We start from the raw sequence: 25,525 nt of genomic DNA, 5'->3' as shown, positions 1-25,525 counted from the left end.
CATGGAATTTGGCACCCGCAGGATCTGCATATTCTTCAAAAAGAGCAAGTTTCTAGCCCCTATGCAGTGTACGTGTGGGCCTTGTCATTAAATCTTAAAAACTGCAACAGGAAGCTTGGCAGGATTTTTGTTCCCCAGCATTGTCTGAAGGTGGCACCTTTGTAGCGTGAAGCACGTAAAACAAATGAGTGGACATCTGTTCCAGGTAGCTGTATACTGGTTTAAGAATCCTACTTTTCTTGGTGCAGAATTATGGCATGTAATTTGCAGTGTATACACAGCATTGAACATAATCAGAAGCTGGTGTGTGGGTGTATGCATGTGTGTGTGTGTGTGTGTGTGTTTTCAAAGAAAATCTGGAACTCTGTCCATTTAGCCTAACTAGTTTCCAATGCCTGCTGAGCCAGGAGAATGTGGACAGGTAGTGTGGGTGGAGAATAGTGTATTGGTCAACCCACCATTCTACGCGCTAATGAATGCTCAGGGTTGTTGACTGCAATTCTTGTTCATACCAGCCTCGGGATGGACAGAAACCAGAAGGCAATCATTCCCAAACTGTGTGCTAACAGAAAATTGCCAGCTTGCCATTGAAGGAATAAATGAAATTAATGGCTGCTTTGAGACCAAAGTACCTGCTCACCCACAGAGGAGGCTATTTGTTGCATCTCTGTAGGATTTGCTCCCCCCAACCTTGCCTCTGTCAAAGATCGATAACTTTTGGTGTACTGCTTTAGGTGTAATTGAATAATTCCCACCTGACATGGATATCAGGATGCTGTTAGAAGCAGGGGAGAACCCTGAGCAGAAGTATTCCTCCCCCCCCCACTCCAGGTAAATTGACACCCTAGTTTGAACATGATTGGGAATGTGCGCATAACTTGTTCTCCCAAGATTATATTTTGTTTATACGTTAACCATGGTAGCAGGTCTTAAACTTTGTTGGGGGAAGAAGGAACTAAAATTCTTCAGTCTCTAAACCTTGGCAGGGGGGCGGGGGGACTAGGGTTGCCAGTCAACTGAGGGGGTGGAACTCTGTCTGGACTTCTCTTGTGCCTGTAAGAGCAACCGGATATGTCAAAATCAACAGGCGCTGCAGCACGAAGATGAGCAAATATTGCTTGCTAAATAGCAGGATCTGGATGTGCACTGTTTCTAAAGACCCAGCTAAAGAGGCCAGTTTTAAAAGTCGGCAACCCTAATGGAACAACTTGGTTATACTTTTTGCACCTGGGCTTGGAGTACGATCACGTTTCTCGGTGATTCCGCATTTGCACACACAGACACAATTGGGCACGCAGGAGTTTCAGTGAACACTAAAATGTTGTTGCCTTTTCCCCCTGTCAGAGCTGTGCCTAATAGTCACAGAACAGATAGATCCAAGTGGGCAGCTGTGTTGGTTCGAAGCAGTAGAACACAGTAGGAGTCTAGTTGCACCTTTAAGACCAAAGTTTTATTCAGAATGTAAGCTTTTGTATGCTCTAAGCACACTTCATCTGATGAGGAGTCAGGTACAGTCACAGAACAGGCAGTAATTCAGTGAATGTGGCTTCCCTGAGCGTGGAACATAGGATATAGTTAGTGGTGGAAGCTCCATACATACATCTGTTTTTTTGGGTGGCAGTTATGGGTGCAGGAGGTCTGTTGGGAGAAAAAGGTGGTCATCTTTCCTCTCTGTGGAGAGCCAGCGATGTATTTGAATGAATGAAAGGAGTGAGGTTTAACTCTCCACCTGATGCTTCAGGCTGGAACTATTGACTCTCCAATGAAGCGGTTTCCCTGGTGCCTAACTAGATGTCAGCCATTAATAACAGCTTCTATGCTGATGGATTTATTAATGCTTGCACAGACTGTCCTCTTCATGCCCATACTACCTCATTATTGACTTGAAGGTCTATAAACAGGGAAGCAGGAACCATCTTAAAGGTTTCTGTTTACTTGTGTAAATGTGAGAGATACAGAAAGGGGTGGAGAAGAGTTTGGGGAAGGATTTAAGGGAAGAGTTTGCTCATTGAGGAGTAAGGATTTGGTAAGAAGAGGAAGGACTGAAGTGAAGATATGGAAGGAAATGTTGGTGGGTGGACAGAATGAAAATGGTGTGTTTGTGCATTCAAGACAGAATGTTTTGGGCAAAAAAAAAAAATTAAAGTGTGTGTGGGGTCTCACTGGTGCAGCAATGACTATTAAAGGATCTTTGGGTGTGTATATGTATGCAGGTGCAATTAATGGACAGAGACCCACCTCCACAGACAAGGATTGGAGTGGGATGGGAAGGTTTGAATCTATGGCGAAACTTACAAATATTGTAAGTGCTGAGAACAATTCTCTGCCTTTAAAAATTAACAGTGGAGAAGGAAAAGGTCACCAGCTGCAGCTTTTCTTGGCCTCTGTTCAGAGTGGAACCAAGTTTGAGTCCAGAGGCGCATTTAAAATCAACAAAGTTTTATTCAAGATTTAAACTTTTGTGTGCAAAGAATTTTCTTAACCATTACATATAGAAGGAGAGAGGATAGGGGAGTTAGTTGCCAGGAAGGACCAATTAGAGTCAAGACTGGGGTGGCCAAACTTGCTTAACATAAGAGCCACATAGAATATACATCAGATGTTTGAGAGCCGTAAGACATGAACATCAGATGTTTGAGAGCCGCGAGAGGAAGGAAGGAAGGAAGGAAGGAAGGAAGGAAGGAAGGAAGGAAGGAAGGAAGGAAGGAAGGAAGGAAGGAAGGAAGGAAGGAAAATAGATGGGGAGGGGAGAGAGATATGGAAAGAAAGCAACTTTAAATGCCAACAGGGCATTGAAGGCTTTGAGAGCCACACAATATGTTTGACTCCTGAGTCAATATGTGACTCCTGAGCCACAGTTTGGCCACCCCTGGTCAAGACAGTGAGAGAAACAAAATTGGAAATTACCCTACATATAGGTAGAGGGTGAGCAGTAAATTATCATATAGCATAATTAAGATGCTTAACAGATTTGAGGATCAAACAGGAACAATATGCTTAGTTTATATGGTAGCTGTTTGTTTGGGTTTAATTCTGGGGCAAAAACAGTGAAGGAAATAAATATGTCAACATTGGAGATGAATGTATCCTTAATTGTGGATTGTTGAGAGTAATTAATTGAGACTGTTGTTGACAGTGCTAAGAGAAGAAGCAAACATCTCCTTTTTTATAGGTAGCCTAACTCCAGCCTGAACATCTTTGTATGGAGGATAAGCCTCACTGAGTTTCATAGGGTTGCCTTCAATCTTTCTGACTCCTTTTTAGCCCCACACCTTTCTTCTGAGGAATGAGAAGCAGCATACATGAATATTGCATCTATTTTATTTTAGCCTCATAATGACTGTGAAGTAGATCAAGTGGAAAGAGAGGGTGAACCAATGAGCTTCACTGGCTGAATTGGGTTTTGAAACAGGGTTGCCAACTCGGTGTGAAATTCCTCGAGATGTGGGGGCAGGGTTTGGGGAAGGGAGGGACCTCAGTGGGATGCGATGCCATACAGTCCACCCTTCAAAGCAGCCATTTTCTTCAGGGGAATTGATCTTTGCTATCTGGTGATCAGTTGTAATACCAGGAAATCTCCAGGTCCTGCCTGGAAGTTGATAAAGCCTAGAGTTCCACAAAATAGGTATGAAAACACAACAAAAATACAGTGGAGAAATAATGAAAGAATCCTGAAAATACTTAACAAGTATAATAATTATTCAACAATTAATTCACCAATATCACAATACATCTCATTTCATTGTACAAAAGTTCATAAATCTCAAGTTCGATGTGCGAGAAATAGAAATAAAGTTTATAAAAGACTCTCAGTTCCTATGTGTCAATTTCTTGACTTTAAAGCACTCAAAGACGTTCACCGGGAAGAATAACGTGCTAGTGTGGTCCGAATTTTCCAACGCCTCTTAAAGAGGCTGTGGTCTGTCTCCTCTTGAAAATCAGATCCAACTGAATTGGCAAATTACCGACCAGTCTCGAATTTACCCTTTTTGGGTAAAATTATTGAGAGGGCAGTGGTGCTACAGTTACAGGGGTTTCTGGATGATGCTTCCGTTTTAGACACCCACCAATCCGGCTTTCACCCAGGTCATGGGATGGAGACAGTGCTGGTTGCCCTGGTGGATGACCTCCAATGGCAACTGGATTGAGGCAGCTCGACGGTGCTGATGTTGTTAGACCTATTGGCTGCGTTCAATACGGTTGACCATCAGCTACTGACCCGCCGCCTCACCGCTGCAGGGATTCAGGGGTCGGTCTTGCAGTATCATAATGCCCCTGTATAAATCGATGGTGCGGTCTCATTTGGAGTACTGTGTGCAGTTCTGGTTGCCGCACCTCAAAAAGGATATTATAGCATTGGAGAAAGTCCAGAAAAGGGCAACTAGAATGATTAAAGGGCTGGAACACTTTCCCTATGAAGAAAGGTTGAAACGCTTGGGACTCTTTAGCTTGGAGAAACGTCGACTGCGGGGTGACATGATAGAGGTTTACAAGATAATGTATGGGATGGAGAAAGTAGAGAAAGAAGTACTTTTCTCCCTTTCTCACAATACAAGAACTCGTGGGCATTCGATGAAATTGCTGAGCAGACAGGTTAAAACGGATAAAAGGAAGTACTTCTTCACCCAAAGGGTGATTAACATGTGGAATTCACTGCCACAGGAGGTGGTGGCGGCCACAAGCATAGCCACCTTCAAGGGTGGTTTAGATAAAAATATGGAGCAGAGGTCCATCAGTGGCTATTAGCCACAGTGTGTGTGTGTGTATATATATATATAAAAAAAAAATTTGGCCATTGTGTGACACAGAGTGTTGGACTGGATGGGCCATTGGCCTGATCCAACATGGCTTCTCTTATGTTCTTATGGCTTTCCTCTTTTCTTGATGGTTGGGGACAAAAGGTGGCAATTGGGGGAGATCTGATTTTCTTTCCTGCCTGGAGGTTGGCAGCTCTAAAAATCAAGCCTCATTAGTTGAATACTGTAACTACTACACTATATTTTCTAGTAAGTGTGTTAATATAAAGTCCCTCAGAGTCCTAAGTTTGGTGTGAATCACCAACTGGGTTTAAAAAACAGAGCCCAGGAGCACTCTTTCCCATTGTAATCTGCCCCCATAGATGGCCCCGTGGGAACAAATATCCATTCCTTAGTGTAACAGCATGACCGCCAGGTTTAATGTTGTAACTATCAGCCTAGTTTATTACATGAGATGAGGTGAAGGATGCAAGCAGCTACAGTTATGATGTAACTTACTGGGTAGGAGGGAATCTACAACAGGAGTTGTTGCCACACACTTTGGTCCCTCAAGAAAGACCTTCTGTCTCCTTAATGCTTAACACAGAAGGAAAGATTTCACCAGGGGCAGCAGCTTTTCAGAGGCCATGGTTTTTAACAACAGACCTGGAATAAAAATGTCCTGTCTCTTTAATGGAGACCAAGCAGGATATTGTTTACCTCAGTACCATGAACCACTTACAGCTGAGCTGCCCATGCCCACATCTTATACCTCTTTTAAAAAGACAGGACATTTTTCACTGGGCTTGTGGGCAACCTTACCCACCATAATTCCACAGTAGCAGGGAAACCTGTGCTTCATGAGTGTTTATGTTCTACAAGGGCCACCTAGTGAGTTGTCAAGTTCTTAGTAGTGTGGTTCCTGTGCTTATAGACAGCTTTTGGCAGGGCCGGATCTAGGAGGGGCAGAGGGGGGTGCTTGCCCCAAGCACCAACGAAGGGGGGGCACCAAATTGGGTATGGAGTCCTTTGTATTCTATGGGACCATAAGACAGAATGGCCCATAAGGGGGCATCATTTTTTAATTTTGCCCCCCCCCCTTCAAAAATCATGTAGATCCTGTCCTGGCTTTTGGGGGGCTGTTAAACAGCTGACAACTTTGTGTAGCGGCTAGTTAAGACTAGGATTCTGGAGACATGTTTAAACTTTCACTCTACCATTGAGCGACTCTCCACTGTCTGCTGCCTCAGCCTCCCCTACCTCAAGAATAAGGAAAGGACAAAGGGAAGGATAAAAGTGTGTTAGATAAATTAAGCTGAAATTTAATTCCTCCCCTCCTCCCCTGCAATGGAAGCACTAATATTTGAACATTTATTTATTTATGCCCAATCTTTCCTCCCAGTGGGGGCCTGAGGTGGCTGATCTTGTTCTCCTCTCCTCCATGTTATCCTCACAACAACCCTGCAAGGCAGGTTAGGCTGGGAGTTGGTATCTGGCCCAAGACCACCTGGCAAGCTTCCATGGCAGAGTCGAGAATCAGAACCTGGATATCTCATGTCCTAGTCCTGCATTCTAACTGCTATACCATGGGTGGCCAATTTGTGGCTTGGGAGCAACATGCTGCTCTTACTCTTGAAGTCCCCACCACCCAATTAGCTGGCTTGGAGAATGCACTTAAAGTAAAAGATGCTTTCTTTCCACCTCTCCCTCCTTCCTCCTTTCCCCATCTATTTGCCTGCCTTCCTTCCTCTCCAACAGCTGACGTTCATGTCTTGCAGCTCTGACATTTATTCTATGTGGCTGTAACATTAAGCAAGTTTGGTCAGTGCTGTGCTGCACCATGCCGTTTCCATGTGTGCATATTGGAGTGACAATTCACAGCTAATAATGAAGACCCTGCAGGGTTTTCAGGGCAAGAGGAAAACAGAGGTGGTTTGCCTTTGCCTGCCTCAGCATAACAGCCCTGGACTTCCTGGGGAAAGTCTTCCTCCAAAATAACCTGTCGAACTAACCAGGGCTGACTCTGCTCAGCTTCGAAGATTTGGCCAGATCTGGTTAGCCTGGGCCACCCTGGCCAGAGCTTTCTAACCAATAGGATTCGTGTATACAATGTTAAATCAGTGACTGTGTACCAAAATATTAGACATTAGTATGACAAATCATACTACAGCTTGGGGGGGGGGGCGGGGAGCGGCGAAGAGGAGAAGGAAGCCCGAGCAGAGGCAAAAAGTTGTCAACAGTCTTCAAGCATTGGATCAGGGCTTGGAATTGTTGTTTTTAACTGGGAAATCTGGGCTCCTTTTGACGGAGGAAGAGGAGAAAGTTTGTAGCCTGTAAATGAGTTCGGAGAAAAGGCCACGCGTGCCTCGTCAAGTGCTCTCGGAAAGCCCACGGTGTGTTTTTATGTGTGTTTGTGTGTTATGGTTCCGTGCAGATGTTGGGCGGGAGGGGCGTGGCTTGGGCTCAGCTGTGCGGGAAGGGGCGTGCCCTGGCCGGGAGGGGAGGCAGGTGAGCGCGGCCAGCAGGTGTGTGTGGATGAAAGGCACCAGCGGGCAGGGCGCCTGTTGTGATGTCAAGGCAGGCGGGGTGGCAACCGCCGAGCAACAGGTTCCAGATCCAGAATCTCTTTCGAACAATTCCCTGCCTCGCCCCCGAGTCCTGGGATCCGCGGGCGGCGGCTTGACCCTCTTTCGCCTCTCTGCCCTTTGTCTCTCGCTCCCTCCCGGCCATGGGGGCGAAAGAGAAAAAAGAGGGCGACGCCTCGTCCTCCGCCTACGGTGAGTCCCGGCAATTCTCTTGGCTAATTGAGTTTCGCAGATGTGGGGAGGAAAGGAAAGCGGAGGGAGAGATCTGGGGTGGTTTTTTTGGAGGGGGGTGGGGAGGCTGGGATGGATCTGATTCTGAAGGAGACGGAATCCGATGGGATGTCTGGAGTGGCAAAAGTTTATCGGCGGGAGAATCTGGAATGATCCCAAATTTGTGTGTCTGGTTTTTTTGCGGTGTGTGTGTATTTTTATGCCAGAGGGAACTCTAGAATTTGGAGTGAATGTTTTGAGACGGGGGGGTGTTTTTCAAGGGTCAGGGAACGGTTATCTGAGCAACGTAGGAAGGGGGGGGGAGGAGTCTAGTTAAAAAGAAGCAAACAAGTAAATAAATTGGAATGATTTGCATAGGTCAGGAAGTGAGATGGAGGCGGTAGGTGGTTGAGGTCAGAGAGGACTTTTGGAGGGGGCGTGAGAAGTGGGCAGAGCCATTTGCTTGATAGCTCTGGTCCTGAAGATGGACTCTCCCCAGGCATGGTCCTAGACCAGCGGTGGCCAAACTGGCTCTTTCACATGAATAGTATGGCTCTTGAAGCCCCCACTGTCCCATAGGCTGGCTTAGAGAAGGATTTTCTCTCTTTAAATCACTTCTCCAGCTGGTGGCATTTAAAGTTGCTTTCTTTCCACCTCTCTCTTCCTCCTCCCACCTATTTGCCTTCCTTCCATCCATCTGTCTCATGACTCTGTAACATCTGACGTTCATGTCTTGCAGCTCTCAAACATCTGAAACATAGCCAGCTTCAAGAGGGGATTGGATAAAAATATGGAGCAGACATTAAACACAGCATTTTGTTGGAACTGTCTGGGGCAGTGATACTCTGTATTCTTGGTGCTGGGGGGGGGGGCAGTGGAAGTGCTTCTGGCCCCACTTGTGAACCTCCTGATGGCACCTGGGTTTTTCTGGCCACTGTGTGACACAGAGTGTTGGACTGGATGGGCCACTGGCCTGATCCAACATGACTCCTCTTACGTTCTTATGTTTTTTCTATGTGGCGCTTCCATTAAGCAAGTTTGGCCACCCCTGCCCTAGATAGTCTGGCACCCTAGGCAAGGCCAGCTTCTGGCAACGCCCCCCCCATAATGTCACTGAGTGGCACCCAATTCGGCACCCCCAGAAGGCTGGTGCCTAGGCAGCTGCCTAGTTTGCCTAATGGCAGGGCCAGCTCTGATTCAGTACAGAACATCAAAGAGGAAGAGCAAATGCTTTTTAGAGAGGAAATTACAGCTTTATTCGTTTATAAAATGCATATGTTGCCTTTCCACAGCCTTTTAAAAAACTTTATATCCCGCCTTTCACCCCAATGGTGACCATTCTCCTCTCCATTTTCTCCTCACAACAACGCTGTGAGGTAGGTTCAGCTGAGAGTGTGACTGGCCCAAGGTCACCCAGTGAGCTTCCAGGGCACAAGTGAGGATGTGAACCTGTATTGCCCAGATCCTAGTCTGACACTTTAACCGCTATGCCATGTTGATTCTCCTATACAAGACATGAGGGGAAATCCGTTCCTTGGTACTTCCTTGTAACAACGCATTCAGAATGTATTTAGTCCTTGTGTACAAGAAGGAGCAAGTGTATGGGGCCATTGAAGTAAGGAATGCTACCTTCCCATGTGTTTTTGTATGGGCAGGGGGGACTCGCTATTGAACTTACAGGGAAATTTCCTGATGGGTCACTGCCCTAGAGCAGGGGTCCCCAACCACCAGGCTGCAGACTGGTACCGGTCTGTGGACTGCTAGCAACTGGGTTGCAATCAAGGCAGAGGTGCCACTTCCTGCCCCCACCCGCCCACGATCCAGGTGAATGAAAGAGGCAGTGCGGCCTTGCTCTGAAGCAGGGAGGCAGCCTCAGAGTGAGGTAGAGCAGCCCCACTGCCCCTGCCGCCCACCCAGGGCCCAATCAGCTGACAGGTGGGGGTCTTTAAATGAGAGGGGGAAGCAGATTGGCCTTCTGCTGCCTGGCCACTTAGCAGGGAGGTGGCAAAAACAGCCCCAGTCTCCCCCCCCCTATTTAAAGACAGGGGTAGGGATGGGGGTGGGAGCCAGCCTGGGGCGGCAGAAAACCCCAGCACCACTCCCTCCACTGGTCTGTAGAAAAATTGTCTTCCACAAAACCGGTCCCTGGTGCCAAAAAGGTTGGGAGTCACTGCTCTAGAGGGCTGCTGGTAGCCAGAAGCAAGCTGAGGTGAGCCCCAACAACACTGCCAAATGCTTCAGACCACTGGCCTCAGACTGCTCCATTAACAATGACAGTTGATGTCTGGTGACCAATTGTTTCTTTCTGCACTTTGCCAGTCAGACAAAGAATGCAGTGAGTGAGCTGAGAGAATGTCCATTGTTGCCCCTCTTGAATGGACGGGGGGGGGGGGGCATGAAACACAGGGCCACAGGGGCTGCTCCAAGTCCATATTTCACTTCCCGGTCCACTCCTATGTATGGGAAATATTCAAGTACCTTTATCTTCACTCTTGAGGAGTAGCTGTGTTAACCTGTTGTAACTGCTGGTGTTTTATTCTTTTTTTTTTTGGGGGGGGGGGTTACTCTGTCTTACCATTTTTCAGTGTGCTGTCAGCCGCTAAATGTTTTAAGTAAATAGGTTCCACTGTGATTGCATCCATTGTAACTTTTTAGAAAGGTCTTGTAATCAATTTTAAAATAGCTGCATGTTTAAGAAATCTGTAGACGGAGGCTTTCCTAAGGTGTAAATTTTAGTGTAAGGTGTATAATTCTGCTGTCAAGTCACAACTGACGTGGCGACCCCATAGGGTTTTCAAGGCCAGAAATGTTCAGAGGTGGCAGACCTAAATTCCCTTAACTGGCTTGAGCAGACTCCAGATTGATTTTATTGGGAGTCTGATTGCGGCCAACATTTTAAATCAAGATTTATTTTATTTTATTTTTAAAAAACCCTTTTATACGCTTACTTTTATGCTGGACCCCTGGTTCTTACTGATTTGTAATGTGATTGCTGGTCTTTGCTACTAAGTCACTCCTAAAAACAAGGCTGAGAAGAAGTGATATAAATATCACACATAAATGAGAATTTGCTGTGGGAATAGGAAGCCATGTTGGTCTGCAGTAGAACTATTAGAGTCAAGTCCAGGAACACCTTAGAGAACAAGATGGGGGGGGTGGGGGGGTGGGCTTTTGAAAGTCAAAGCTCCCTTTTTCAGTTGTCAGGTGGACGTTGTTAAAAATGTACTGCCACAGGATAAGGCAGCAGTAACATAGAGAACCATAGAAGAAAGTTTGAATCCAGTGGCACCTTTAAGACCAGAAAAGTTTAATTCTGGGTATAAGCTTTCCTGTGCGTGCACGCTTCTTCAGAAACAGTGAAACAAGAGTTTGTCAATCATTACATGCAGTTAGAGGGGGGCAAGTTAGTTGCCAGGAGCAGTGATAATTAGAGTCAAGATGCAAAGGAACTGAGTGAGAAGTATTGCTAAAGTTGGATTAAAGCAGTTCGTAAGACCTGTGAATAGCAGGAAATTAGCATACAGATAATAAAAGAGTTAACAAGCAGATGTGAAGAGTAAGTTTGAGTTCGTAGCACCTTGAAGACAAACAAAGTTTAATTCTGGGTATAAGCGACTGCAATACTGCAGTCCAAGCTCTGCTCACGACCTGAGTTTGATTCTGGAGGAAGCTGGGTTCAGGTAGCTGGCTCAAGGTTGACTCAGCCTTCCATCCTTCTGAGGTCAGTAAATTGAGTACCCAGCTTACTGGGGGGAAAGTGTAGATGACTGGGGAAGGCAATGGCAAACCACTCCATAAAAAAGTCTGCCGAGAAAACATCATGTAACTTGTGACATCACCCCATGGGTTGGTAAACGACCTCTACTCTTTTTTTTTTTTTTTTTAATAAGTGAGAACTGAGTGATTTAACATTTGGGCTGTGGCTTATGTCCTGCAGTTTCCCTCACCCTCTTTCATACAACTTCTCACATGAAAATTGTTCCTGGGGCTAAGAAGCTTCTAGAATCCCCACACACACCTCCCTTCACTGAAGTACAATAATAGACATGTGCCATGTGAGGAGAAAGCCATGATATACATGTTCGCCTCATGTATATCTAGCAAAATAAATGTGCATATTTGTTTCAGACTTGACAAATTACACGCTGTGTGCTTCATGCATCCTGGTAGAAGATCCAGGGAGCACTTATCAGTATACAATTTGAGATACAAGCCTGGAACCTCTAATAGCCCCAGGAAGTTTGAAACAAAAGACCAACTTTGAGCCTTGAACAGATAGGGGTGCTAAGTCCAATTCAAGAAATATGTGGGGACTTTGGGGGTAGAGCCAGGAGACTTGGGGGGGAGGGGGGAGCCAGGAGCAAGGTTGTGACAAGCCAATTGAACTCCAAAGGGAGTTCTGGCCATCACATTTAAAGGGACAGCACATCTTTTAAATGCCTTCCTTCCACTGGAAATAATGAAGGATAGGGGCACCTTTTTGGGGGGCTCATAAAATTGGATCCTCTCATAAAATCCTTCTGAAACTTGGAGGGGTATTTTGAGAAGAGGCACTGGATGTTATGTTGCAATTTTGGAGTCTCTATCTAAAAAAAACAGCCTCCCCCAGAGTCCCAGATACCTGTGGATAAATTCTCCATTATACCTTATGGGAATCGTTCTCCATAGGGAATAGTGGAGTGCCCAGCAGACATTTCCCTCCCCCCCACTTTCTGATGATTCTGAAGTGGGGGGAGGGCCTCCAAACTGGGGGATCCCCCGCCCCCACCTGGGGATTGGCAGCCCTATGTACAGAGTAAACTTTCCAGAGTCCTGAAAACTTATGACCAATTTATGTGGAATTTCCAGGCTTAACTTTTAGTAGCCGTTTCCTCCTGTTCTAAGCTAAGAATAGAAAGCAAACTGTTGTAGGATCAGCAGAAAAAGGTACAGAATGTTACAACAATTTACAGTTAAAAGAAAAGAGGTTTTGGTGTGAGATGCCTCATGTCAGCAAGGTTGGTTTTCACATAGTCAGGTGTGGCAAAGATTGCAATACGCTAGTTATATCTCCCTACCTTTGGGGATAAATTTGCCATCTTTGGAGACAGGGCATAAGCTGACCATGCTCTGTCTTTTTCTCCAGGATAATTGTGAGGGCTAGGAGAATCATGAATGTCACTTTGTGGAAGAGAGGCAGAATAAAAATATCACAGGTTTCACAAGCAGCTGCAGAACTAAAACTGGTGAGAAGTATTTACAACCAAATCCATTGTACAAAATAATTATGTATCAGTTGTAGCATACCAAATAATACAGATGGGTGTACGTCATCTTGCAATCTGGAGTTCCAGTAGGTTAAAAAGATAGACTGTTCATAGAATTTGTTTACCCTAAGATCTGTTACTCTTTGAGCTCATGCATAGTACATTAAGGTCATTATTAAGCTTATTTTCCAAGTCTTATTAAACTAAGATTTCAGGTTTTCACAGCTGGCAACATCATTAGGGTTTGTAGAATCTTTCGGGCTCAAGTACCGTGTTCTACTGGAGAAAGTTTTTCTTCCAGACGTTTCGTTCTCAGCTGCGGAGAACATCCTCAGTGGCGTTGCAGCTGGAGCAGGCGCTCTGACCTTCACTCAATGCACAGCAGCCAAGAAGGTCAGAACGCCTGCTCCGGCTGCAACGCCACTGAGGATGTTCTCCGCAGCTGAGAACGAAACATCTGGAAGAAAAACTTTCTCCAGTAGAACACGGCACTTGAGCCTGAAAGATTCTACAAACTCTTATTAAACTGTTTGGATCTTTTTTGTGTCCCCCCTCCCCGCATTTTTCCAGCATTTTTCCAGCACTACACAGTTTGGTGTAGTGGTTAAGTGTGCAGACTCTTATCTAGGAGAACCTGGTTTGATTTGCCATTCCTCCATTTACAGCTGTTGGAATGGGTTAGCTATAGCTATCGCAGCAATTGTCCTTGAAAGGGCAGCTGCTGTGAGAGCCCTCTCAGCCCCACCCACTTCACAGGATGTCTGTTGTGGGGGAAGAAGATACAGGAGATTGTAAGCTGCTCTGAGTCTCTGATTCAGAGAGAAGGGGGGGGGTATAAATCTGCAGTCATCGTCTTCAAATATTTGCTGCAGGCAGCAAATTTAAAACCATTCAAAGTGTATATAAAGGACTTCATTGTTCAAATAGCATAATGACATTACTACGGGATTCATCTGCAGCCTGAAGCTTGGAATTTCAGATACTTGGTCCAAATGATCAGTCCAAAAAGCTTGAATTTTTGGATTTGTCCAAAATCTGTTTAAAATCTGTTTTCTTAACAAGGCACTTCTAATAGTTATTGCCATCTGTTTTTTATGTCAAGTGCTTTCTGCATGGCATCAAATACCATTGATGCTGAATCTTAACAAGTCTTTAACATCTCATTTATTTTATTTGCTTCCTGTATGCCCTGCGCAGTATGAGTTTACCTTTGGGAACACAATTTGAGCTGGCTGGAGCCTGATTTAATTCTGGATCACAGGGCAAAGACTGCCTGAAACCACACACAAGCACCACACTGTTTCCTTGCCCTGAATGGGGCCAAGGGCTTATTTGCCCTGTTTGGCAAATTGATGGGTTCCCCATCAGTTAGCATTGCCAGCTCTGGGTTGGGAAATACCTAGAGATTTTGGAAGTGGGGCCTGGGGAAGGCGGGTTTGAGAATGTGACAGATTCAACAGAGTATAATGCCATAGAGTTCATCTGTCACAGCAGCCATTTTCTCCACAGGAACTGGTCTTGGTTGTCTGAAAGTCAACTGTAATAGCAGCAGATCTCCAGTTGCCACCTGGAGGTCAGCAACCCCACCATCAGTACATGTTGGGGTGGGTGGGAAACACCCCTCACCAATATGGCACATAGTGGCCAGCTGGAAAACTGGCATGCGGGAGAAGGCTTTAAGTCCCTTTGCCTTGGGGCCCCAATCCAAATCAGGCCACTACATGCTTGGGATGTAGGGTTGCCAAGTCTGTATTGGAAGATACCTGGAGACTTTGGGGATGGATCTAGGAGAGGGTGGGTTTTGGAAAGGCCAGGAGACACAGCACGGTCCAATGCCCTAGAGGCCACCCTTCAAAGCAGCCATTTTCTCCAGGGGACTGATTAAAGCCATCAAATAATACACCATCTCAGTTTACATTCTCTAATCACATCGGGCTCTTCACACTGAAATGAGAAGCTTAATGCTGTGATTAGAGAATGTAGAATGGGGTTCCTAAATAATTGAGCCGTTAAACTGAGGAAAGAATGGAAACGTCATCAAAATCTAGAGAGACGTCTTTCTAAGAAAGCGGCTGTGTTGAAGCTACACTCAGGAGCACCCACCTTGTGAATTTCAGTTGGACTGTTTCCAAGTTTGGACTCATATCTATTCATTTGGGGATGGGGTTTTTTGGCCCCTTGGAGCTTCTGTTACTTTAAAAGGCCCTAACACCGCCAGCCTCTATCATTATTGTATTGTTTATCATGTGTTGTACACTATCCTTATAATATATTTTTGCAAACTGAAAGACGCTGTATTACTTGGTGGCTTTGATCAGTCTACTAATTACACCAAGTGCCCTTCAAGCAGCAGATTTTCTCCAGGGGAGCTGATCTCTGCCAGCAGGAGATCAGCTGTAAAAGTGGGAGATCTCCAGGCCCCACCTGGAGGCTGGCAACTCTTGGGATGCCTCATACTACAACAATCAGTTCACCTGGAGCAAATGACAGCTTTGGGGGGCGCGCACTATGGAGTCACATCCTGGCTAAGCTCCCTCCCCTCTCCACCCTCCACCCTCAAATCTCCAGAAATTTCCTGAGCTGGAGTTGACAGGTCAAAGTGATTCTTGATGGTCCCTTATCCTCTAATGATGGCTTTTGGGATCTTTTTTTTTTGGTGGGGCTGCTGAAGATTCAGCAAAAATTCCACGTTATTCTTGGACCTGCAGAAATTCTAGGTGGGACCTCTAAACTGGCTCCACGGTGAGCAAATATGTATTGTTTATATACCTAAAGCTTGTGTCAAGTGAGAGAAAGAAAAAACGCATTGAGAACTCTTGGCTGGGAAAAAGTCCTGGTGCACCTGAAAACACCACAGCTCACTGCTCTTGCAAATGTGGCAGGCGGATCTGTCTGCGTAAGAACTGGTATGGAGGCAAAGAACAAACCTAAACTTTATCAACACCTTCTGTTTGCCCTCAGAATATCAAGTTCCTTTAAAGGGAGTTCGAGCATTAGTCCACCTAGCTTGGTAGCTCTCCAAAGTCCTGGGCAGAGGTGCCTCCCTAGTTGGGCTGCCCACTTCCTGGTGGGGCATGGAGTTTCTCTGGAATGTACAACTGATTTCCAGACCACAGAGACCAGTTTCCTCTGGAGAAAGTAGCAGCTTTGGAAAAGAGGACACTCTGGCATCACATCCTCTGCCCCCAAATCTCCATAATAGGGTTGCCAAGTCCAATTAAATAAATATCTGGGGACTTTGGGGGTGGACAGGAGACATTGGGGGTGGAGCCAGGAACAACATTGAGACAAGCATAATTGAACTCCAAAGGGAGTTCTGGCCATCACATTTAAAGGGACCGCACATATTTTAAATGCTTTCCCTCCACTGGAAATAATGAAGGATGGGGGCACCTTCTTTTGGGTCTCATAGAATTGGACCCCCTGGTCCAATCTTTGAAACTTGGAGGGTGTTTTGAGGAGAGGCACTGGATGCTATGCTGAAAATATGGTGCCTCTACCTCAAAAATCACCCCCCAGGGCCCCAGATATCCACAGATCAATTCTCCATTATATCCTAAAGGAATCGGTGCCCATAGGGAATAATGGAGTGCCCAGCAGACATTTCCCTCTCCCCCCCTCACTTTCTGATGACCCTGAAGTGTGGGGAGGGCCTCCAAACCAGGGGATCCTCTGCCCTCACTTGGGAGCTGGCGACCCCACCCTCCAGAGGAACTGGTTGGCCAGTGTGTGAGACAGGATGCTGGACTGGATGAACCACTGGTCTGATTCAGCAGAGCTACTGTTCATGTGTAATTTCTGTTAATACTTCACGATGGCAACTAGGCTTCCACACAGCAAGTCTAGTGATAGTTATTTTTTTCAATCAGCAATTGAATAGTGTTATATTGATATACCACTATATATCTCTCTCTCTGGAACACCACAATACCCAACAGAATTGAACTTATTGCAAACACCCCACATTGCTGGTGATCCTAGAGAGAAGTTACAACTGGTATTTCCCCTTTGACTGTGAGTAACAACAGCTGAGGAGGAGGAGGAGAAAGAGACGCTTCTATTCATTTTATTTACTATTGTCTGTCTTTCTCATTGAGACTTGAGCAGATTACACAGTGAGAGTCAGAACAATCAGTAGGAAGAGATATCTAATAAGAAATGTAGTGAGATCACACAGATCTGAGTAAGCATTCAGGTTGGTAGCCATGTTGGTTTGAAGCAGAACTTTGTTGGCCTTAAGGGTGCTATTGGACTCAAACTTTGTTCTAAGTAAGCATGTTAGGCATGGAATGGTGCAGATAAAATTCAGAAAAATAGCATAATGGCAGTAGAAAACAATGCAGCGATAACAATTTGTGCAACGAACAGATGTCAGATATACAGAGGTATAGTCCAGCATCCCCTTTTCCCTTTATAGAACACCTATCTTAACAATTCTGTTACAGTGTTATATTGTTATAATATGCAGGCCTCAGATTCAGCAGGAGCTCACAGGAGCACAGTTCCTGAATCTTTCTGAGGGTTCCCCCTCTTCCTCCCCACCTACCTTGTCCATTGAATAGTAGGTGCAGCTGCATAACAATCCCTGGATTAGGAGAGCAGGCAGCCAACCAGCCACCAGAGAATTTGCCACGCCCCCAGCAGCCCTCATTAACCCCTTTCTCCACTTCTTATGTGATTTTGGGCGGCAGGTGGCTTGCTGGGCTTTTGACTGGGGGGCTGTCCCAGGAGAGCCCCAGGCGAGCAAGGCCTGCTTGGCTGGCTGGATCTCTAGCCAGCCCAAGCAGGCCTTGCTCACCCGAGGCTCTCCTTTCTTGTATCAGGTTGCTTTTAGCTGGGGGGGGGGCATATTGCTAATATGCTAGTGAGCTCCGCCACCTATTTTTCTACAAAAACGACCCCTGATAATATGGCCATGCCCTAATAGATCCAGCTAGCCCCATTTTGTCAGTTCTTGGAAACTAGCCCCACTCAGTCACTGTTTTGCCCATCTAAGTATTGCAATAATAAAAAAAGTGGATGGAAACCCTGGAAGATCCAGCCATGCTTCTTAAGTGCAACGTGAGGTAATGCAGAACTGAGTCTCTTCCTTGTCCACTGTAATAATTTACTCCAAAGAATAATCAATGAGCGTTTAGAAAGTCAGACTCTGTCCGTGGCATGGTTACCGCTTAATTGGTTCCCTGTTTGAATTGGTGAACTGTTACTAACACCTTCCCATTCCTGGATGCCCAGGGCTTTTTGGGGGTAGAAAAAGCCCAGCAGGAACTCATTTGCCTGTTAGGCCACACCCGCTGACATCACCACTGTTTCACACAAGGCTTTTTTGTAAAAACAAAGCCCTGCAGGAACTCATTTGCATATTAGGCCACACATCCAATGCCAAGCCAGCCAGAACTGCATTCCTGCTCAAAAAAAGCCCTGCGGATGCCATATTTTTCTTTGACCAACCATAGTGTGTGTGAGGAAACAGGCCCAAACCATCTGTAATTTTTTGATACCCAGGTTGTATTAGGAAATGGAGGGTGCAATCAGTTTGGGGTAAGTCTGGCAAGGAAAGCAATAACCAGGAAGGGAGGAGAGTTGCAGTTAGCAACTTTCATGTGGCAGCTGGAGATCTGGAATTACAACTTGTCTCCAGATAGGGATGCCAGCCTCCAGGTGCGACCTGGGGATCTCTCAGAATTATACCTAGGGTTGCCAGGCCCAATTCAAGAAATATCTGGGGATTTTGGGGGTGGAACCAGGAGCAAGGGTGTGACAAGCACAATTGAATTCCAAAGGGAGTTCTGGCCATTACATTTAAACCACACACTTTTTAAATGCCTTTCCTCCATTGGGAATAATAGATAGGGGCACCTTTTATGGGGGCTCATAGAATTGGACCCCCTGGTCCAGTCCTTTTAAAACTTGGAGGGTGGTTTGAGGAGAGGCAGTGGATGCTATGCTGCAAAATTGGTGCCTCTACCTAAAAATATTAAAAAAGCACCCCAAGAGGATAAGTTCTCCATTATACCCTATGGCAGGGGTGGCCAACGGTAGCGCTCCAGATTTTTTTTGCCTACAACTCACATCAGCCCCAGTCATTGGCCATGCTGGCTGGAGCTGATGGGAGTTGTAGGCAAAAAACAGTTGGAGAGCTACCGATTCCCTGCCCTATGGGAATCAGTCTCCACAGGGAATAATGGAGCGCCCAGTACACATTTTCCCCACCCCCCGCTTTCTGATAGCAGCGGGGGAGGTGGGAGAGAGGCGAGCTAAGCACTTGCCTGGGGCACCGGAGGGGGTGGGAGCTCAATTTTCCGCCCCCCCGCCTCTTGGCGCCCTAGGCAACCACCTAGTTTGCCTAGTGGGAGGGCCGGCCCTGGTGGCATTATACCTCACTGAGGTCCCTCCCCAGGTTCCAGCCTCAAAATCTTCAGGTATTTCCCTTCCCTACCTGAAACTGATAACCCTAACAGAGTAGGGTTGCCAGCTCTGGGTTGGGAAATTCCTGGAGTTTTGGGGATGGAGGCTGGGGAGGGTGGGAAGGAAGAGAAGAAGGAGCTTGGTGAGGTTTGTGGTGCCATACAGTCCCCCCTCTAAAGAAGCCACTTTCTCCAGGGGGACCAATCTCTGTGGTTTATTGAAGATTAGCTGTAATTCTCAGAGACCTCCAGGCCCACCTGGTGTCTGGCAACCCTACAGGATAGAGCAGCCAGTGCTGGACTTGAGAAGGTGGCAGGGAGGAGAAGAAACAGGTTTACAGGCATGAAAAGCATGTTGAGTAAATAATTTATTTGCTTTTGCAATTGCGGTGCTTTCTGTAGATCTTTTTTTGGATCAGAGTTCAAGGTGACAATGCAAAGTAGGGCTGAGAGCAGGATATATAGAACTGGTGTTCCTCCTCAGTTTCTTTCCCACCCTGTGGTTGTGTTCCCAGCTGAACTTAGATTAACAAGGCAAGGTTTATGTCACCATATGTACTGTTAGTTGTGTGACTGTTAATAAGAGACAAGGATGTGCATTGATGTTCCCTTGAGACCATGATCCCACACAATCTCTAGGGCTATCATTAGGGTTACCAGCTCTGGGAAATACTTGGAGATTTGGGGGTTGTAGTTAGGTTTAGGGTTGCCAATCCGCAGGTGGGGGCAGGAGATTCCCCGGTTTGGAGGCCATCCCTCCACTTCAGGGTATAAGAAAGCAGGGGGGGGAGGGAAATGTCTGCTGGGCACTTCATTATTCCCCATGGAGACCGATTCCCATAGTGTGTAATGGAGAATTGATCTGCAGGTATCTGGGCCTCTGGAGGGGCTGTTTTTGGAGATACAGACACCAAATTTTCAGCATAGCATTCAATGTCTCTCCTCAAAAGACCTGCACGTTTCAAAAAGATTGGACTACGGGGTCCAATTCTATGAGCCCCCAAAGAAGGTGCCCCTATCCATTATTCCCAATGGAGAGAAGGCATTTAAAAGGTTGCAGTCCCTTTAAATGTGATGGCCAGAACTCCCTTTGGAGTTCAATTGTGCTGGTTGCAACTTGGCTCCACCACCCCCAAAGTCCCCAGATATTTCTTGAATTGGATTTAGCAACCCTAGTTAGGTTTGCCTGGCGATTTTGGGGGTGGAGTCTGGGGAGGGCAGGATTTGGGGAGGGGAGGGACTTCAATAGGGTATAATGCCATAGAGTCCACCTTCCAAAGCAGCCATTTTCTCCAGCATTAAGGTCAACACTCTACCCCAACTTTCTCTGCACATCTAATAACATAAGATCTTGCCTGTGGGGGGAAAATGCCACAGTAAATATGTTTTTAATGCACTTCAGAACTGACAAGGAGTCTGTGGCACCTTAAAGACTGAAAAGATTATATTCCAGCAGGATTTTATTCCAGCATGGGCCTTTCTTACACAGCATGGAAAATGTTGATCACCACTTTGGAATCAAGCAGCAATTTTTCTCCAGGCCAGTTTGGCCAGGGATCCTGGAGGTTTTTTGTCATCTTTGGGGCATGGAGCAGGGGTCACTGGGGATGTATGTGGTGTGTGTGTGTGTGTGGGGAGAGGTACTTATGAATTTCCTGCATTGTGCAGGGGGTTTAACTAGATGACCCTGGAGGTCCCTTGCAACACTGTGCTATGGTGCAGAGAGAACCTCTTTGTCAGATGGAAGTAAACCTGGATCAGGGGTGGCCAAACTGCAGCGTGGAAGCCACATGTGGCTCTTTCACATATATTGTGTGGCTCTCAAAGCCTCCACCTTTTGGCCAGCTTGGAGAAAGCATTTCTCTCTTTAAATCTTTTCTCTAAGCAAAGCCATCTGGCAGCTTGAAGAATGCATTTAAAGTTAAAGTTGCTTTCTTACCACCTCTCCCTCCCCTATTTTCCTGCCTGCCTGCGCCTTGCGGCTCTCAAACATCTGACATTTATTCTATGCAGCTCCTGCGTAAGCAAGTTTGGCTACCCCTGCTATAGATGCTTATGCCAGTATAAAATCTGGTCAGGCCTCATGAAACCACAGGACTGCAGTTTATTTTTGCTATAACTGGCATTGTGGCATTATGAAGGCATCCTGGGGCTCTTGTAATTATTTGTTTTTAGTCACTGGCTGACCTCTCATCGATCTCTGTGTGATAGGATTGCTAGGTTCCAGGTGGGGGCTGGAGATCTCCCACTATTACAGCTGATCTCCAGACAGGCAAGATCAGTTCCCCGGGAGAACATGGCTGCTTTGGAGGGTGGGCTCTATAATATTGTACCCTCGTCTCCCCAAACCCCACCTTCATCAGGCTCCACCCCCAAAATCTCCAGGTACTTCTCAACCGAAAGCTGGTGGCACTCCAAGGTGTGGTAGGGTTGTTGGGGGCAGGGGATCCCCCGGTTTGGAGGCCCTCCCCCCACTTCAGGGTTATCAGAAAGTGGGGGGGGCAATGTCTGCTGGGCACTCCATTATACCCTATGGAGATCAATTTCCATAAGGTATAATGGAGAATTCATCTGTGGATATGTGGGGGTCTTGTTTGAGGTAGAGGCGCCAAATTTCCAGCATAGCATCCATTGCCTTTCCTCAAAACACGCCCCCCCAAAGTTTCAAAAAGATTGAACCAGCAGGTCCAATTCTATGAGCACCAAAAAAGGTACCCCTATTCAGTGGTGGATAAAAGGAGCTCCTTTGCATATTGGGCCACACCCACCTGATGTAGCCAATCCTCCAAGAGCTTACAAAAAAGAGCCTTGTAAGCACTTGGAGGATTGGCTATATTAGGTGTGTGGCCTAATATGTAAAGGAGCTCCTGCTAGAATTCCAACCCTGCCCCTATTCATCATTATTTCTAAATGGAGGGAGGGCATTTAGAAAGTGTGCAGTCCCTTCAGAGTTCAGTCATGCTTGTCACCCCCTTACTCCTCCTGGCTCCATCCCCAAAGTCTCCTAGCTCCATCCCCAAAATCTCCAGATATTTCTTGAGTGGGACCTGGCAACCCTACGGTGTGGTGTCTGTTCCATTTGCTGCCAAGGCAAGCATGGTTTTCTTCTGACAAGCTTTGGCAATGAAGTCAATGAAGTCTCCACTCTCCAGCTTAAGTGTGTAAAACTTCACTCCCGTTTTCCTCTGGGAATGAAAAATGTGGAGCTCTATCAAGGGAATACAGGTTGGCATGTTTAGTCAGAAGGGTGCAGCTTAGGAAGAGGGAGGGAGAGGAGGCGGATATTTGCTTATGTCTGGCCAGCCTAGGAACAAGGAAATACCAAAATAAAAAAAGAGCCTGTCCGAGAGTCCATAAAGCAATTAAGTCATGACAAGAAATTGTTTTCTGCTGTTTCCAAGAGGAAACAGAATTTTTAAAATAGGAGGAGGAGAAGAAAATCTAGTTTCAATTGGCAGATCACTTGCCAGAAGATATCTGACCCCTCATGACGTAAAGAACAGGTTGCCACGGGACAGCAGTTAAACTTGAAGGAGCAAAAGGGGAAAAATGGTAGTGTTATAGTGACATGGCCTTAGTGTGTCCTGCTTCAAGCCAATTGCATTTTCTGTCTTAGCTGCCTTACAAGGTTGTCATGAGGGTGAAATGAAGTGAAGGGTTCCGGAAAGGAAAGGAAGTTTAGAAATGGAAGGCCTCAGTGAGCTCGCCTTGCATCCAAACTGAAGTGGCTAGTGGTGCCATATTTCTATTATCAGGGCTTGTAGTTTTTACAGCAGCCCCTGTGAGAGAGACTGTGGGGCAGTGTTAGAAGGTCAGACTAGAAACCTGGGGGAAGTGGGCTATGACCCCTGCTTGCTCACCAGGTGACCCTGGGTCTGTTTGAGATCTCTCAACTGAACTTACTCCACAAGGTGGTTGTTGTGGAGATAATATGGAGGAGGAGGAGGGAACATAAGAGAAGCCATGTTGGATCAGTGTTTGGGAAATAGGGTTGCGAGGCCTAACCTGGCTCCGGGTGGGGGATCTTCACCCAGAAATGATGACATTACCCGGAAGTTAGATCCGAGTGGGCATCTAGGTTGGTCTGAAGCAATAGAACAAAGATGGAGTCCAGTAGCACCTTTAAGACCAATTGAACTTTGTTGAAAATGTAAGATTTTGTGTGCTAGAAGCACACTTCACATCTGGAGGCTGGAGGCTGGGAACTGTATGGGGAAATGAGAGATGCAGAAACCCTGCCATGAACTCCAATTTCCACTGTGTTCATTTGGGAAGGGAGAGAAGCTGGTTTCCCAATTGCATCAAGAAAGGGAGACAGTTGTTTAAAACCCCCACAACCCTCTTATTTATTTAACTTCAATCCCAAATTTAAATTCATTAAAATGTATAAGAATCTGGTATGCAGCATAAACATTAATCAAATTACTTAAATACCCAATTAGAATGCATTGTAATTTTATGAAGGATATATCCTGGTTATTCTGTCAACTCTCGTAACACAGGGGAGTTGGCCAGAACTACTAGGAACAAGAACACATTTACACCTTAAGTACCTTTTTCCATCTATAGGAGTCAATGTAACTGTCAATCAATTCTGTAATGCGCATCTGATGTATACGTGATGTACACAACAAAGTTCAGCTCGTTCTCTCTATTTCTTATAGTCAAGAAGGTCAAGGAAACTCACAGAGAGCTAGGATGACTAAGAGTGTCCAGGAAACTAGGTTTTGATACTCTATGTATTTAGAATTTGGTAGTATATAAACATTAAGAATGTAAGAGAAGCCATGTTGGATCAGGCCAATGGCCCATTCAGTCCAACACTCTGTCACACAGTGACCAAAAAACCCAAATGCTATCAAAAGGTCCACCAATGGGGCTAGAAGCCCTTCCACTGTGCCCCCCCAACACAAGAATACAGAGCATCACTGCCCCAGACAGAGAGTTCCAACAATAAGCTGTGGCTAATAGCCACTGATGGACCTCTGCTCCATATGCTTATCCATTCCCCTCTTGAAGCTGCCTATGCTTGTAGCCACCACTAAAAGCCAAAAGTCATGTGAGGCAAAAGACATGTATAACATTATCTGTACCAAGAAGGTCATATCACCCGAAGTGCCCTAAAGCCACCTCGGAAACAGAACCAAAGTTTCAACCAGAAACTGATTCCTATAGAGATTGAAATAGTATATGTTTAGCATAAGGAGATGACTGAGGCTCAATCCATCCCCAATTCTGCAACAATCAGGCCAATGTTCCATCCACTGTTGCACAGTGGCCAAAATCCCGGAGTCATCAGGAGGATTGCTAGCAGGACCAGAACTCCAGAAGCCATCCCACTGTTGTCTCCCAGGCACCAAGAATACAGAGCATCACTGCCCCAGACAATGTTTCATCTTTATGTTGTTGTTAGCCACTGATGGACCTCTGCTCCAATTCTCTCTTGGAGCTGTCTATGCTTGTAGCTACCACCACTTCTTGCGGCAGTGATTTCCACCTGTTAATTACTCTTTGGGTGAAGAAGGACTTCCTTTTATCTGTTCTAAGCCTACTGCTTGTAACATGCTTATTTCTTTGCATTCGTGATTTTGCAAACCACTAACATGTCATTCTTCAGTTGTCCATTTCCCCAAGCTAAGGAGCCCTAACTTCTTTAACCTTTCTTCTTAGAGAAGGTGTTCCATATCCTTAATAATTTTAGTTGCCCTTTTGTGCACCTTTTCCGATTTTTATATATATATCTCGGCTTGACTTTGCGAACGAAGATTTAAGAAGGGTGCAGTAGTCCACGTCTGCTGCAGGCTTGCTGGTGGCTGACAAGACCAATGCGGAACAGGCAGATCCGGCCACAGTGGCTGCAGGGAAAAGTCTGATTTGGGGTTGGTGCTGTAGCAGTGCGATTCTTCCTCAATCTCCTTTTGTCCTCAAGACCAGCTATGCGTGCGTTCTCAAAGGAAGAGACAGCCTGGTGGATGGTGTGCCTCCATGCTTTGCGATCTGAGGCTAGGTCAGACCACTGGTGATGGTTTATTTATTTTATTTATTTAATTCGATTTATATCCTGCCCTACCCCACCGAGGCGGGCTCAGGGCGGCTTACAACATAAAACCAACAAAATCAATTTAAATATATTAAAAATACATTAGTAATTATAATTATACAATAAAATACTTAAAATACATATAAAAATACATAAAACACATAAAGCTCGTAGAGCTCACATCAATATATACTATGCTGCCATTCTTCAAATCAGTTCTTCAGTGTTCCAATATTAGATAGTCTGATGTTCGAGATTAGATGTTCAGGCATTCCGATAGCAATTTACTTGTATGCCAACC

The 25,525-nt window shown here is 45.9% G+C and overlaps 1 protein-coding gene across 1 annotated transcript in view; it reads left to right on the top strand.

Annotated features, from left to right (window-relative positions):
* The first annotated feature begins 7,464 nt into the window (after nt 1-7,464).
* The window catches only part of SLC44A4 (solute carrier family 44 member 4), a 76,436-nt gene continuing 58,375 nt past the window's right edge, over nt 7,465-25,525 (top strand). The window contains exon 1 of the mRNA XM_060238705.1: nt 7,465-7,513. Coding sequence (XP_060094688.1) covers nt 7,465-7,513 — 49 coding nt within the window. The remainder of the gene's footprint in view (nt 7,514-25,525) is intronic.

Source organism: Heteronotia binoei, chromosome 5 (assembly GCF_032191835.1).
Source record: "Heteronotia binoei isolate CCM8104 ecotype False Entrance Well chromosome 5, APGP_CSIRO_Hbin_v1, whole genome shotgun sequence".
Taxonomy (NCBI): Eukaryota; Metazoa; Chordata; class Lepidosauria; order Squamata; family Gekkonidae; genus Heteronotia; species Heteronotia binoei.
The sequence above is the reverse complement of the archived record's forward strand: the minus strand, read 5'-3'. Positions and strand labels throughout refer to the sequence as shown.